General features: G+C 39.9%; 1 protein-coding gene and 1 long non-coding RNA gene across 2 annotated transcripts in view; one reads left to right on the top strand and one right to left on the bottom strand.

Moving 5' to 3' along the window:
- RIPOR3 (RIPOR family member 3) overlaps window positions 1-17,493 on the top strand; it is a 626,178-nt gene that overhangs the window by 312,306 nt on the left and 296,379 nt on the right. Inside the window, exon 11 of the mRNA XM_053692678.1 lies at window positions 7,171-7,316. Within this exon, the coding sequence (XP_053548653.1) occupies window positions 7,171-7,316 (146 nt within the window). The remainder of the gene's footprint in view (window positions 1-7,170; window positions 7,317-17,493) is intronic.
- Window positions 1-17,493, bottom strand: part of LOC128640288 (uncharacterized) — a 231,108-nt gene that overhangs the window by 166,538 nt on the left and 47,077 nt on the right. The window lies entirely within an intron of this gene.

The following is a 17,493-nucleotide window of genomic DNA, read 5'->3' as shown; positions in this document are numbered from 1 at the left end:
TGTGTATCTGCCTATATAAGTGTATGCTATGTAGTGTGTGTATCTGCATGTGTAAGTGTATGCTATGTAGTGTGTTACTGTGCATTTTTGCTAACTTTAAAGGCCAAAATCTAGAATATTAATGAGGAATACAGAGAGCAGTTTTAAATAATCTTTTATTAAATGTCCAATTAAGATAAAAATATTTAGCACTGACTCTGCAAAGGTTAATTAAATACAGAGCTCACATAGCTATACCCGTGGTTTGAGCTTGTGTTTGATTTGCTGCCTAAGAGTATTAAAATATATGACTTTATTTAGAATTTTATTTATATTACTTTGGTCTTATGATTTTTTTAAGCCCCATCCCTGCTCCTGCCCACCACATTTCAATTATTTGCCGTGGGGCCGGGGGGGGGGGTTAGGGACGGTGTCCCTCTTTTGAATTTTAAAATGTTGGGAGGTATGCAATTGAGTGTATCTTGTGCATATATGTCTAAGTTTGTGTGTATATGTATTTTGTAGTAATTTTTATGTGATGCAATGAAAAGCTATGCCTGGTATTTTGCTGAAATACAACTCATTTCAAGTTTGTTTAAAGTAGTACTAGTTAAAAATAAATACGTTTTCCAATTTTGTTTACTGGAACAATGGTTAAAAAAAAAAAATCTGATAAAAACATTGCGCACCACTGTTTCCCCCCAATATAATTTGTAATCACAAAGATTTGAACCCAAAAAGCTTATTATCATTGTTTTGCAGAGTTAACCCTTTCATTATTAACTATAATACTATTCATTCTAACTTTTTTATGGGGTTACAAATATATAAGGTCATTTTTAACTATATACTACCATTTTAATAATTCCATCACTAACATACTGAGAATTTTTTAGCAAAATGCCACAGATTTTTGAACTATGCAATTATACATTCCAGCAGTCGTAGAGTTAAGCAACCACTCCCCATCCAGATGTCTATAAACATATGGAGGTTAATAAGAGTTTTTATGCGACCTGGCTGCCTTCCAAGAAGTCTCCTAATGTTAAAGGTCTTTTGGGTACAAAGGTATGCATACCTTAGAAAATATCTTAAATTGTGCATAGAAGCCCTAGTGTTTTGCACAGTGGCAAGCTGTGCATAAATATCATCAGATTTTCTGTGAACGTATAAATCTAACTGCTGAGTGCTGGTGGCTCACCATAAAACTCGTTGCTTGTAAGGCCTGAACAAAACTGACAGTCAGGCTTTTTACAGTAACTTCTGACATTTCCAGCTAGCTCCCAGTAGTACATTGCTGCTCCTTCAAGAAAGGATAACAAGAGAAAGAAGCAAAATTGTTAACATGCTCTATCTGAATCATGAAAGACAAATTTTGGGTTTCATATGCCTTTAAGTCATTTAGCAAATGATTAATACTTAAGGGTATTGAAAACCTCATATATAATCTGACATATATCACATTTTCCCTAAATGTGTAACATTGAGCTAAAAAAGTTTCCTTGAATGCATAGTTTCGCCTCAGATACAATAGAATACAACAGATAAGGGCGCAAGCTATGGAGGACTCTGATGCGTTAGAGGGTACTCCCTCTGTGCCTAAATCTAATGCCTGTGTTTATTGTGTGGAGGCTACGGTATATCTGCCTGCTCAACTATGTTCCACATGCCTTGATAAAATAGTGATATCTAAAAAGAACAAGATGTTTAGTACCAATGAGCCGTCCACCTCTGAGGGGTCTCCGTCCTGCGAGGTGCGTTCCCTACAATCATCTCCGATTACACATGCAGCTCCCCAGTGCAATACTAATCCTCCTGCGGGAGGGGCCCTGTGGCCGCCATATTTTGCTGATCAGTTGCAAACAGCGGTGTCTGCGGACTTCAGTGCTTTACCTTGCCCTGCTAAGCGCAAGCAAAAGGTTAAACATTACTATCCTTCTCAGGGGTCATCTACTCCGTTGGATGTATCTGAGACTAGATTATCTGCTGATGCAGAGGATTCCGATACTTCTGGGGCCTCTAAACCTCCGGCTGAGGAGGAGCTAGACTTTAGGTTTAGGATGGAGCACTTACGGGTTTTTATTAAAAAGAAGCATTGGCTACCCTAGAGGTTCCGTAACCGAAGTTACCGGAGGAACCTTCTAGTTCTAAGCTTGATAAAGTTTATGAGGACAGGGTGGTCCCCCAGACTTTCCCGGTTCCCATAAAGATGGCAAATATTATAAATAATGAATGGAAGAGACTTGGTTCATCTTTCTCCCCTTCTTCTTCGTTTAAGAAATTGTTCCCGGTTCCTGATTCTTAGCTAGAATTGTGGGGATCTGTCCCTAAGTTAGATGGAGCTATATCCACGCTCGCTAAGCGCACAACTATCCCACTCGAGGATAGTTCGTCATTTAAGGAACTCATGGATAAGAAATTAGAGACCCTGTTAAGAAAGATGTTTCAGCACATGGGGTTCATATTTCAGCCTTCAGCGGCGGTCACTGCGGTGGCTGGAGCCGCTACCTATTGGTGTGACTCTCTGTCAGAGATGATCGAGGTGGAGACTCCCCTCAATGAGATACAGGAAAGAATTAAGACCCTGAGGGTAGCTAATTTGTGTATCTGTGATGCAAATATGCAGATTATTCACTTGAATGCCAAGACATCAGGCTTTTCTGTTCTGGCCCCGAGGGCCCTGTGGTTGAAGTCGTGGTCTACTGACATGATGTCCAAATCTAGATTACTTTCCCTTACAGTTAAGGGTAAGTTTCTTTTCGGTCCAGGCCTGGACTCTATCATATCCACGGTCACGGGGGCAAGGGTACCTTTCTACCGCAGGATAAGAAGAATAAACCTAAGGGTCCTAATTTTCGTCCCTTTCATTCGGACAAGTCCCAGTCACAGCAGCCTGCCGCAAAGCCCGAGCAGTCCAAGGGATCTTGGAAACCTTCTCAGTCTTGGAATACAGCCAAGCAAAACAAGAAGCCCTCCGAGACAAAATCAAAATGAAGGGGCAGCCCCGATCCGTCTCTGGATCTCATAGGGGGCAGACTATCTATTTTCGTGTAGGCTTGGATGAGAGATGTGCAGGATCCTTGGGTTCTGGAGGTTATTGCCCAGGGTTACAGGATAGGTTTCAAAACTCACCCTCCCAGGGGCAGATTCCTTTTGTCAAATCTATCGTCAAGACCAGAGTAACGAGATGCCTTTCTAGAGTGCGTGAGGGATCTCTCCTCTCTAGAAGTAATTGTACTGGTACCTCTAGCAGAAAGAGGTCTAGGGTACTATTCAAACCTTCTCGTGGTCCCAAAGAAGGAGGGCACGTTTTGCCTGATTCTAGACCTAAAGTGCTTAAACAAGTTTCAAGATGGAGACGATAAGGTCTATTTTGCCCTTAGTTCAAGAGGGTCAGTTCATGACTATGATAGACTTGAAGGATGCTTACCTTCATGTGCCGATTCACAAGGATCACTTTAAAGGGACAGCCGACTCCAGAATTTTTAATTTGAAAAACGATAGATAATCCCTTTATCACCCATTCCCCAGTTTTGCATAACCAACACTGTTCTATTTATACACATATTACCTCTGTGATTACCTTGTATCTAAGCCTCTGCAGACTGCCCCCTTACCTCAGTGCTTTTGACAAACATGCAGTTCAGCCTATCAGTGCTGACTCCTAAATAACTCAATGGGAGTGAGCACAATGTTATCTATATGACACACATGAACTAGTACTGTCTAACTATGAAAACATTTAAAAATGCTCTGAGCTAAGAGGCGGTTTTCAACGGTTTTAGAAATCAGTTTGAGCCTACCTAGGTTTAGCTTTTCAAAAATACCACCAATGGAACAAAGACATTTTGATGATAAAAGTAGATTAAAATTACATGCCCTATCTAAATCATGAAAGTTTATTTTTGTCTAGACTGTCCATTTAAGTTCATAAGATTCGCCTTTCTGGACCAGCACTTCCAGTTTGTAGCTCTCCCCTTCAGTCTGGCTACTGCTCCAAGAGTCTTTATGAAGGTTCTGGGAGCTTTGCTCGTGGTAGCGAGATCCAGAGATATTGCAATAGCACCTTATCTGGACGACATCCTGATCAAGGCTCCATTCTGCTGGCTGGCAGAGGACCATTTGAGAGCTCTTCTACTTCTTCTTCGATCTCATGGTTGTAGATAAACTCAGGAAAGAGTTCTCTGGTTCCCAGTACCAGAGTGGAGTTCCTGGGCATAGTAATAGACTCCATGAAGATATTCCTGACAGGCAAGAGACGTTGCAAAATTGCCTCCAGCTGTCTTGCCTTTCAGACCTCCTCAAGGCCATCTTTGGCCCGGTGTGTGGAAGTGATTGGGCTCATGGTATCCAGTATAGATGTCATTCCATTCGCCAGGTTCCATCTATGACCTCTTCAGTTGTGCATGCTGAGGCAATGGAACGGCGATCACTCAGATCTATCCCAACATATCTCTCTGGACAACTGGTCTAGGGAATCCCTCTCTTGGTGGCTCCGTCTAGATCAGCTGTCCCATGGGATATCCTTCCTGAGACCATCCTGGAAGATTGTTACTACGGACGCGAGCCTCTCAGGATGGGGATCTGTTTGGGGTGCAAGGAAGGCACAGGGCAGGTGGAATCGGGAGATGTTGCTTCTTCCGATCAACATCCTGGAACTTCGAGCAATCTTCAATGCTCTGAGGGCTTGGTCCCTCCTGGGTTCGTCCCAGTTCATCAGATTCCAGTTGGTCAATATTACCTCTATAGCTTACATCAACCATCAGGGGGGGAACGAGAAGCTCCCTAGCCATGAAGGAAGTATCTTGGATTTTGGAGTGGGTGGAGACCCACAACTGCTCTCTGTCAGCGATCCACATTCCGGGTGTGGACAACTGGGAAGCGGATTTTCTCAGCAGACAATCATTTCATCTGGGGGAATGGTCTCTTCACCCGCAGTGTTTGCGGAGATTTGTAACAGATGGGGGATGCCGGAGATAGATCTCATGGCATCCAGACTCAACTTCAAGATACCCAGATACAGGTCACGGTCCAGGGATTCAACCTAGTATACATATTTACCACTTCTACCTCGAGTAGTGGCCCACATCAAGCAGGAGCAAGCATCAACTATTCTGATTGCTCCGTCGTGGCCGTGGTGGATGTGGTTTGCGGATCTGTTGGGGATGTCATCATATGCTCCATGGAGGTTGCCCTTTCGCAGGGATCTGCTGGTACAGGGCCTCTTTGTGCATCAAAATCTAGATTCTCTGAGGCTGACTGCGTGGAGATTGAATGCTTAGTCTTAGCCAGGAGAGGGTTTTCTGAGAGTGCGATTAATACTCTCATTCAAGCCAGGAAGTCAGTCACCCGACGCATCTATCATAAGGTGTGGAGGACCTACTTACTCTGGTGTGATACTCATGGATATCCCTGGCATAAGGTCAGGGTATCCAGGATACTTTCCTTCCTCCAGAACGGTTTAAAGAAGGGACTTGCCATCAGTTCCTTAAAGGGACAGATTTCGGTTCTATCTATGTTGTTACACAAGAAGCTCGCTGAGCTTCCTGTTATACAGTCTTTTGTTCAGGCTTTATCCAGGATCAGGCCTGTATTTAGACATTCTGCTCCTCCTTGGATTTTGAATCTTATTCTTAGGGTTTTGCAGAGGGCTCCGTTTGAGCCTATGCATTCTCTTGACATTAAGATTCTGTCTTGGAAGGTTCTTTTTCTACTGGCTATCGCCTCGGGATGCAGAGTCTCTGAGTTGGCGGCCTTGTAATGTGAGCCTCCTTACCTGTTTTTTCATGCCGATAAGGCTGTCCTCGCACTGGGTTGGGATTTCTCCCTAAGGTTGTTCTGATCGCAATATTATTTAGGAGATTGTAGTTCCTTCCTTCTTCTTCTTCAAAGGAACGGTTACTTTATAACTTGGATGTGGTTCGAGCTTTGAAATGTTATCTTCAGGCTACGAAGGATTTCAGACAGACTTTAGCATTGTTTGTTGTCTATTCAGGGAAGCGCAAGGGACAGAAGGCTTCTTCCACTTCCCTATCTTTTTGGCTGAGGAGCATGATTCGCTTGGCTTATGAGACAGCGGGACATAAGTCTCCTCAGAGGATTACGGTTCACTCAACTAGAGCTGTAGCTTCTTCTTGGGCCTTCAAGAATGACGCCTCTATGGAGCAGATTTGTAAGGCGGCTACCTGGTCCTCCTTACATACTTTTTCAAAGGTTTACAAATTTGACATTTTTGCTTCAACTGAAGCAGCTTTTGGGAGAAAGGTTTTGCAGGCTGTGGTGCCCTCAGACTAAGGACCACCTCTTTTTTACCCTCCCGTTTTCATTCAGTGTCCTCTAGAGCTTGGATATTTGTTTCCCACAAGTAATGAATGAAGCTGTGGACTCTCCTCATATTAAGATGTAAAACATAAATTATACTTACCTGATAATTTCATTTCTATCTGTACGAGGAGAGTCCATGGCTCCCGCCCCGTTCTCCGTTTGGCGGACCTAAATTTCTTTTGTTTTTTCTTCTGGCACCATTTATACCCTGATATTTCTCCTACTGTTTCCTTGTTCCCTTGGCAGAATGACTGGGGGATGAGGGGAGTGGGGGAGGTACTTAAGCCTTTGGCTGGGGTGTCTGCCTCCTCCTGGTGGCCAGGTTCTGTATTTCCCACAAGTAATGAATGAAGCCGTGGACTCTCCTCATACAGAAGGAAAGGAAATTATCTGGTAAGCATAATTTGTGTTTTCATGCCTTTAAAATAATTAAATGTGAAATAACCTATTGTGAACAATTGTTTTTAGCAATCATACAAAATTAGTTAATTACTAATCACTGACTTTTTATTTTATTGCGGTTATTAATATTTCTAGCAAACTCAGTTCATGATGCAGTGTTTACCATTTCATAAACTTTTGTGTTAATTAGTAATTGACATTTAAACACCTGATTACATTAATGAACAAATATTCTAAAGATCATATTTTATTTGTTAAAATGTATCGTTGTTTAAAAGTTAGATCACTGATTTAACATTTTTACAAAGAAAATGGTTGTTTGCTAAAATAAGAACCTAACATATGCAACCTTGATAGCCTTAATAAATAAAAATATTCTGTAGGACTTAAAACATGAATAATCTTTCCTAATCATTTGTAACAGTTTTTTTGTAGATATTGCTTTTAACACAGCTTCATTTTCAGGTTATCGAGTTGCGTGGCCTGACTACTATTTTAGTTGGAGTTGTGACCTGCGACAGTGCTGATTTCTTTACCACAAGACCACGTATCATAATCGTAGACATTACTGAATTAGGAACTATTAAACTGCAGATGGAAGTCATCTGGAAGTAAGTCTACATTTTCCATGCCAGGTTTCTTAATTTCTGGGCACACTTTTCACATTTCTCTCAGAATATTCCTATCTGTTGTCTAACCACTCATACTTAAAGAAAAGTCAGAGTTGAGACTTGTCATGAATAGTTTGATCAAATGTTGCAATTATATTGGTGTTGGTGTGTTGATACAGGGCCCCAGAGGTGTCACACAAGATTTTTTTATAAATCGTGAGCACATTTTGCTAAATCGTGCACACGATTAAGCTATATCGCGCACACAATTTAGTTAAACTGTGCTCACGATTTAACTAAATCGTGCGGATGATTTATTATAATGTGCGCACGATTAAGCTATAACGTGCGCACGATTTATCAAAACATGCTCACCATAAAGTAAATGTGCTCAAGATTTAGCAAAATATGCGCACGATTTATAAAAAAATCTTGTGTGACACCTCTGGGGCTCCGTATGTTGAAATAGATGCTTTTCACATTTATTGCCTGGCAAACAAACAGACAGAACAAACATTTCTGAGCCACTGGTGGTAAAGATTGAAATGCCCCCTTACAATCAAAATGATGAAAATATGGTTTTGAAGACGTTATGTAATTAACTGCACATTTTAGAATTTTCTTTTTAAGTGCATACTTCTTTCTGGAATTCAAAAGGGTTACAAAATCTTGGCTTATTTTATACCACACAAAAGATTGGTGTTCGACATCATGGCGTGTGTTTACAATTTCTGCGTTTGCGGGTTCTTAACTATTGTAGAACCTGCAGATGTTTTATAAATAAAAGTTTATAATAATATTGATACAGCAGATTATTTTTGTAAAAAGGATACCAAACACATTTTTGTTGCACAGAAAGAAAGGTTGAGTATTAAAATAAAAATCCAAATAAGTACACACATGCAATTATATTCATCTTTAAACCAACGCTGAGCAGATTATTCTTCCAGATCAGCATATGCACACTCCTACACACATATAAACACACATACTATGGGGCCTATCTATCAAGCTCCGAATGGAGCTTGATGCCCCGTGTTTCTGGCGAGCCTACAGACTCGCCAGAGACAGCAGTTATGAAGCAGCGGTCACAAAGACCGCTGCTCCATAACCTGTCCGCCTGCTCTGAGCAGGCGGACAGACATCGCCGGAATTCAACCCAATCGAGTACGATCGAGTTGATTGACACCCCCCTGCTGGCAGCCGATTGGCTGCGAGTCAGCAGGGGGCGTCGTTGCACCAGCAGCTCTTGTGAGCTGCTGGTGCAATGCTGAATACGGAGAGCGTATTGCTCTCCGTATTCAGCGAGGTCTGGCGGACCTGATCCGCACTGTTGGATCAGGTACGCCAGACCTTGTTAAATAGAGGCCTATGGCTTAAAGGGACATGAAACACAATTTTGTTATTTCATGATTCAGGTAGAAAATACAGTTTTACACAACTTTTTAAATTACTTCTATTATCAATATTTCTTCATTCCCTTAGTATCCTTTGCTGAAAGAGCAACAATGCACTACTGGGAGCTAGCTGAACACATCTGAAAGCCAATGACAAGAGGCATATATGTGCAACCACCAATCAGAAGCTAGCTCACAGCTTCTGAGCCTACTTAGGTATTATTTTTAACAAAGGATACCAAAAGAACAAAGCAAATTAGATAATAGAAGTAAATTAGAATTTTTTTAGAATTGTGTGCTCTATCTAAATCAATAAAGAATAATTTGGGATTTCATGTCTTTTTAAAGGGGCAGTGAAGATGACATTAGACTTTTATCATTCAGATAGAGCTTGCAATATTAAATACCTTTCTAATTGACTTCTGCTATCTAATTTGTTTCATTCTCTTGGTATCCTTTGTTGAAAACATGCCTTATTAGGTTACGGGGCAGCAATGTACCATTGGGAGCTAGCTGGTGATTGGTTACTGCACACGCATCTATTTTGTCATTGGCTCACCTATGTCTTCATCTAGGGCCTAGTAGTGCATTTCTGTTCTTTTAACAACAAAGGATGAAGCAAATTTTATAATAGAAGTACATAAAGTTGTTTATAATTGTATGTTCTATTTGAATCATACAAGAACAATTGTGAATTCAATTCTCTTTATAATCAGCTCATATACACTGATGCAAAAGCTGTAGATCTTCTCATATACACTCAAATGTAATCTATAGTAGAGGCCTACTCAAAAATACATGCATACTGTATATACAAAATGAAGTAAAGTTTCATGATTCAAATAGCGAATGCATTTTGGAAATAAAAATAAAACTTTCTTTTTTATTTCTGATGTCAAACACAGCTGCCATATAGTGCTTAAAGGGGCAGTAAACACCAACAATATTATTGTTTAAAAAAATAGATAATCCATTTATTTACCATTCCTCAGTTTTGCATAACAAACACTGTTATATTAATATACTTTTTACCTTGTATCTAAACCTCTGCAGACTGCCCCTTATCTCAGATCTTCTGACAGACTTGCATTTCAGGAGATTTGCGTTAGAGGCTATGTGGTGCTAACGAGCATTTTTTTCTCACCGCTCACTTACCTGCAGCGCTGGAATTACGGGTTTTTACAAACCCAGCGTTAAAAGGCAAGAAGTGAGCGTTGAGCAAAATTGAGCTCCATACCGCACTACAATACCAGCGCTGCTTTAAGTCAGCGGTGAGCTGGTCGTATGTGCTCGTGCACGATTTCCCCATAGAAATCAATGGGGAGAGCCGGCTGAGAAAAAGTCTTACACCTGCAAAAAAGCAGCGTAAAACTCAGTAACGCAGCCCCATTGATTCCTATGGGGAAATAAAAGTTATGTTTAGACCTAACACCCTAACATGAACCCTGAGTCTAAACACCCCTAATCTTACACTTATTAACCCCTAATCTACTGCTCCAGACATCGCCTCCACCTACATTATACTTATTAACCCCTAATCTGCCGCCCCAGCGTCGCCGCCACTATAATAAACATATTAACCACTAAACCGCCGCACTCCCGCCTCTCAAGCATTAGTTAACCTAATTAACCCTAACACCCCCTAACTTAAATATAATTACAATAAATCTAAATAAATATTAATATTATTACCTAAATAGTTCCTATTTAAAACTAAATACTTACCTGTAAAATAAACCCTAAACAAGCTACAATATAACTAATAGTTACATTGTAGCTATCTTAGGGTTTATTTTTATTTTACAGGCAAGTTTGTATTTATTTTATATAGGTAGAATAATTACTAAATAGTTATTAACTGTTTAATAACTACCTAGCTAAAATAAATACAAAAGTACCTAACCTAAGTTACAATTACACCTAACACTACACTACAATTAAATAAATGACCTAAATTAAATACAATTAAATAAATTAAATACAATTAGCTAAAGTACAAACAAAAACACTAAATTACAGAAAATAATAAACAAATTACAAGATATTTAAATTATTTACACCTAATCTAATAGCCCTATCAAAAAAAAAAAAACAAATAAAAAAAAACCCTAGCCTAAACTAAACTATCAATAGCCCTTAAAAGGGCCTTTTGTGGGGCATTGCCCCAAAGTAATCAGCTCTTTTACCTGTAAACAAAATACAACCCCCCCCCCAACAGTAAAACCCACCACCCACACAACCAACCCCCCAAATAAAACCCTAACTAAAAAAACCTGAAAAGGGCATTTGGATGGGTATTGCACTTAAAAGGGCATTTAGCTCTTTTGCAGCCCAAAGCCCTAACCTAAAAATAAAACCCACCCAATACACCCTTAAAAAAACCAAACACTAACCCCCTGGAGATCGACTTACTGTTCTGAAGACCGGACATCCATCCTCAAGGAAGCGGCAGAAATCTTCATCCAACCGGGCTGAAGTCCTCAACGAAGTCGGGAGAAGTCTTCATCCAAGCTGGGCGAAGTGATCCTCCAGATGGGCAGAAGTCTTCATCCAGACGGCATCTTCTATCTTCATCCATACGACACGGATTGGATGGATGAAGATAGAAGATGCCGTCTGGAAGAAGACTTCTGCCCGTCTGGAGGACCACTTTGCCCGGCTTAGATGAAGACTTCTCCCGACTTCGTTGAGGACTTCGGCCCGGTTGGATGAAGATTTCTGCCGCTTCCTTGAGGATGGATGTCCGGTCTTCAGAACAGTAAGTCGATCTTCAGGGGGTTAGTGTTAGGTTTTTTTAAGGGTTTATTGGATGAGTTTTATTTTTAGGTTAGGGCTTTGGGCCGCAAAAGAGTTAAATGCCCTTTTAAGGGCAATGCCCATCCAAATGCCCTTAAAAGGGCAATGGGGAGCTTAGGTTTTTTTAGTTAGGGTTTTATTTGGGGGGTTGGTTGTGTGGGTGGTGGGTTTTACTGTTGGGGGGTTATTTGTATTTTTTTTTTACAGGCAAAAGAGCTGATTTCTTTGGGGCAATGCCCCGCAAAACGCCCTTTTAATGGCTATTGATAGTTTAGGCTAGGGTTTTTTTTATTTTGGGGGGGCTTTTTTATTTTGATAGGGCTATTAGATTAGGTGTAATTAGTTTAAAGATCTGTAATTTGTTTTTTATTTTCTGTAATTTAGTGTGGTTTTTTAAAATGTAATTTAGCTAATTTAATTTAATTTATTTAATTGTTTTTAATTTAGTTAATTTATTTAATTGTAGTGTAGTGTTAGGTGTTATTGTAACTTAGGTTAGGTTTTATTTTACAGGTCAATTTGTATTTATTTTAGCTAGGTAGTTATTAAATAGTTAATAACTATTTAATAACTATTCTACCTAGTTAAAATAAATACAAACTTGCCTGTAAAATAAAAATAAACCCTAAGCTAATTACAATGTAACTATTAGTTATATTGTAGCTAGCTTAGGGTTTATTTTATATGTAAGTATTTAGTTTTAAATAGGAATAATGTAGTTAATGATAGTAATTTTATTTAGATTTATTTAAATTATATTTATGTTAGGGGGTGTTAGGGTTAGGGTTAGACTTAGGTTTAGGGGTTAATAAATTTAATGTAATGGCGGCGATGTTAGGGGCGGCAGATTAGGGGTTAATAATATTTAAGTAGTGTTTGCAAGGCGGGAGTGCGGCGGTTTAGGGGTTAATATGTTTATTCTAGTGGTAGCAATGTCCGGAGCAGCAGATTAGGGTTAACATTTTTATTATAGTGTTTGCGATGTGGGAGGGCCTCGGTTTAGGGGTTAATAGGTAGTTTATGGGTGTTAGTGTACTTTTTAGCACTTTATATGAGTTTTATGCTACGGCGTTGTAGTGTAAAACTCATAACTACTGACTTTAGAATGCGTTACGGATCTTGGAGATAGAGGGTGACCGTTCACTTTTTGGCCTCCCAGGACAGACTCATAATACCAGCGCTATGGAAGGCCCATAGAAAAAAGGGTTTACAAAGTTTACGTAAGTCGTTTTGCGGTAAGGCCAAAGAAGTGTGCGGTGAGCCTAAACCTGCAAGACTCATAATAGCAGTAGTAGTGAAAAAGCAGCGTTAGGACCTCTTAACGCTGCTTTTTTTTTTTCATCTTAACACAAGACTCGTAATCTAGCCGATTGATAGATCACATCCAATATGAGGTGCATTTCATTACCATAATACCTTCATTTGGATATCTCTTTAGCTTGGGGATTTAAAATGCAACATTTCACTTTATAGATTGTCAACAAATCTTGGCAAAATCAACTTAAACTCAGGTATTATGAATCCAGGTGACTATGTAGAGCGAACACTATAACATTATAATATAGCAGATGCCTTAGCATGTTAGAGCAAGAAAAAACTAATGACACAACCAGTAATTTAAATCATTTCAAAAGTCTCTTTGGGGGAAAAGAGGAAGCATCTGTTCACTGAATTACAAATAATATAATATCTATTTTTTATATAAATGCATACAAAGAAAATCCCAGCTGTGGGGAAGTTCTGGCACTCTTGGATTCCAAAGCAGAGAAGTTAAAAGATGATATTGTTTTATAAATAACACAAGGGTAAAGGTGCTAAGCTGTGTTTGTATATCTCTTACTATTGGGATCATGCATGTGGTAGAAAATAGTTTTATTAAAGGGACACTGAACCCAATTTTGTTATTTTGTGATTCAGACAGAGCATGCAATTTTAAGCAACTTTCTAATTTACTCCTATTAGGAAATGTTCTTCATTCTCTTGGTATCTTTATTTGAAGAACAATAATGTAAGTTTAAATGCCGGCCCATTTTGGTGAACAACCTGGGTTGTTCTTGCTGATTGGTGGATACATTCATCCACCAATAAACAAGTGCTGTCCAAGGTTCTGGACTTTCTTTTTCAATTAAAGATAGCAAGAGAACAAAGAAAAATTGATAATAGGAGTAAATTAGAAAGTTGCTTAAAATTGCATGCTCTATCTGAATCATGAAAGAAAAAATTTGGGTTCAGTGTTCCTTTAAATGTAAACAAAATTACTTTGTCTTTGTTGCATGTAGTGACGGCATTTTAAAACGAAGTGCAGTTTTTGTACAATTCATGTTCCTGTACTGACAACAAATTTGTTTTTCTGCATGTGAAATCTGTCATTGTTCATTAATAAAACAACAGGAATTCTGTTTATCAGCCAGTGAGCAATCTGTCTCTAGGGTCCAGCACTTCCTGTTCACAATCAAAATAAACAGCTTTCATTAAACCTTTTGGTTCGTGCAAACATACTTTAAACACATTTAACTCTTTAAAAATACAGAGATCTATTTAAGTGATGTCCAACAATATACTAACTAATGGAGGGGCCTTGGTCAGCAATTAAATCTTATTCATAAAATTGTGTATTTAGCTTTGATAGGCTCTTCCCTCCATAGACAGAAGAGCATAATATAATATTATTTAGGCTGCAGGATCAGCATCCTTTACCTATGCAAGCTGTTCAGATACTTGTCTGTGTAGCTTCTTACCTCTAACGCTAAAGGCATTTACATGTTTTATGTTTGTCCACTTTATTCAAATATTTGGATAAAAACACTTTGTTCCATAGAAAATGTTGTATGTCACAGCTGCGTGTCCTCTGTAATAGCTGAACACTGATATTGGGAACTAGGATGTTAGCATACTGTAATGATAAATATAGACACAAGGAGGGGGAGCACCCATCTTTCCCTAAAGTAGCTCCCAGAAATGAAGCCATTAATGAGAATGCAAGTATTAGTATAGGCTTTACCATTCTCTGGCCCCACCTTCAGTCTTCATCACTGAATATTCTCTCTTTCTTTTCATTCTTTACTTTGTGATTTACCTTCTCTTTCACCATACTTGCTGCCTTTTACACTCAACCATTATCACTTTTTAGAAACCAGGGATTGATCCACCCACTCCTTTTCCAGCTTTCCTTCTGGACTACTCTTGGTCTTTTTCCCATTCCCCTTCTCTGGTCTATCTCTCTCTGACTTCTCTTCCTCTGTCTGTCTGACTCTCTCTCTCTCTCTCTCTCTCTCTCTCTCTCTCTCTCTCTCTCTCTCTCTCTCTCTCATGTTCTCTATCTGTTTGATCCACTAATACTTCTTATGAGATATACATTGTGCAGTATGTATGGTGAAATTTGAAACAAGATGAGACATTTGGTATGAAAAGTGTTGATCCAAGGGCAACCACTTTGTGTTTGAATGCTACAGTTTTTTGTTTGTTTTTGCTTGCTATCATATTACTTGATGTTCCCAGCTATATTTACTGGTGCAGTTACAAATAGGATGTCAGTCTTTATTGGCCTAGATTTTTATGTGCACATCATTGCTGAATCTGTTGGCGCTCTACAAATAACTGAGAATAATAATAATAATTATGTCTGGATTTTCCTAAAAGTGCCGTTTGTGTTTTGTGTCCATAGCCTGCTTATGGATTGGAGTGTGGCACATAGCTTATGTAAAATAGGTTAATTTATGTGAAATTAAAAGAGTATACTGCATGCACGTTTGGTATTATGGGTATATGTAAATGATGCAATGTAAATTACTGGATGCATTCAACAGATTATGGACTGATTTTTTTTTTTTATATTGGTTTAAGTTCTTAATGTAGAAGCTTTCACTGATTTTATTAGGTTTTTATAGTCTATCCCTTGCAACGTCATATGTTTAATATCAGCTAAAAAAAAAACCTTGAGGAATATTTTCCTTATCTATGACTTTTTCCCCCCATCTATTATGCAAAGATAACTGACAGTCTTTGGTTAAAGAAATTCCTTGTTTGTTTTTTCTTCATAAATGGAAAGAGTCTACAGCTGCATTCATTACTTTTGGGAATTCAGAACCTGGCCACCAGGAAGAGGCAAAGACACCCCAGCCAAATGCTTAAATGCTCCTCCCACTTCCCTCATCCCCCAGTCATTCTTTGCCTTTCGTCCCAAGTGGTTGGCAGAGAAGTGTCAGAAGTTTTCGATAGTCTCTTATGGAGGGTAGAACTCTTCGGCATGGGACTGGAGTTTTAAGTAGTCCTGTCAGCCTCTCAGTGAGAGCATGGGTGAATGTTAGAGTCTGGAGATGCAGGGAGAGTCTTTCTGCGAAACCATCCCAACTCATATTAACAACTCCACAAGCAATCAGCGTTGACGAGTTTCGCTGCCTGCTGTTTTCTCTCAAGTCCATGGCAGAAGCGACGCTACTATCTGTCACACTTGAAAGGCCGTGTTCTTGTTCCATGGCGTAGATTCCGGTAAGATCTTTTCATTTTACTTGTATCATGGATGTATTGTAATTTCAACTGTTTATCCGAGAGGGGTTACAACCTTTCGGGGATAACTTTAACATAGGGTTTCAGTGAGGTTCCTTTTTGTATCTAGGAATCAAGGGTTAATATCTCCTGAGGGGGATTATTGAATAGGGGGTTTTATAATCATGCACAGTGTTGCTTCTGCTCATGGCTATTTTGAAACATAACGGCCTATGTCTAGTGATGCGGCCTTTTCGGTCGGGCACATTTTTGCATTGACTGCACGGTTTACCTTGTGATTCCATTCCATTTTCCTGACCATGTGGCAAAAGAGAAATCCTGGTCCACCTGGTTCTCTGGAGGCGGCAGTGTCCCAGTTATGGAGGATTCTTTGAGACGAATGTCTCTGATTCAGACTCTTCTCCTTACGAAGAATATGAATTTGGCCAGGGTGATACACGCCCATCTGTTATATTCCGAATGCCGTTTTTGAGTGCTCTGTTCCCTGGGATTGGGGTATCGGGTGCCCACTGAGCCATTCGTCTCAGTGGATTCTATTTCTCATGAGACAATTTCCCTACCATCAACTCTTACTATGCATGCAGGTTACCCAAACGCTACTTATACTTTCTAGGGATTGTGGCCTATTGCCACTGGAGGTTACGACACGGTTCTGCATGGCCATATCTTTGGCACTGGTGCATCTGCACCTCCCGGGAGTGTGCTTATGATATTGTGCGTGTTTCGTTAACCGGGGCTCGTCAGGCGTGGGATCGCCTGGTCCAGTTCAGCCTTCCAGGGGCTCGACTGCTCCTGAGACCTCAGGAGGTCAACCTTCGGGGACGGTGTTTCTTTTTGTCCCGGCGGAGGTATGTTGCGCCTTTCTTTATAGACTGGTGCACCTTCATGTCCTACTAAGGCACGTTTTTGGCATTACTGAAGGATCCCACTCTTAATGGGTCTGGGTATTCTCAGTCTTACTCATAAGGGGATGATTTAATCTTCTTATAGTCTTTGTTATTTGTGTATCCTTTTCCAGTTCTGAGCTTGGAAGTCTTGGACCCCTGTTGGGCTAGTCCAGCATGTCTGTTCGTTCTTCCTGGGCTATAACCTACGGGTTGCCTTATTTTTTATTTTCATCCGGTGAGGATGATTTTTATTTGGTCTAAAGCTCATGTTGTGGTGTGATGTTTCCTTTGGGAACTTTCCTCTCTGGAATTGATACTCATGATTTTGTCGTTGCACTGTTTACAAAAGTCTGTCTGACTGTTCTTTATCCCTCCATCATCGGGGGGAGACTCTATGTGGCCTTGAAATTGCTGGGGCCCTTGGCTTCAGGCTGGTCCTGACTGGGTACAAATCCTTCTGTCTTTGAGGCCTAGTTCAGACACGTGGCACCTTTTATGTCTGCTTGGTCCGGTGAGGGTGCCTAGTGATCACAATATGATTTGTGTGGCTGTCTTGTTTTATTTTACAAGCTTCAACTAGCATCCTGAGTG

This window comes from Bombina bombina, chromosome 1 (assembly GCF_027579735.1).
Source record: "Bombina bombina isolate aBomBom1 chromosome 1, aBomBom1.pri, whole genome shotgun sequence".
NCBI classification, from domain to species: Eukaryota; Metazoa; Chordata; class Amphibia; order Anura; family Bombinatoridae; genus Bombina; species Bombina bombina.
This window is presented reverse-complemented; position numbering and strand designations above follow the sequence as displayed.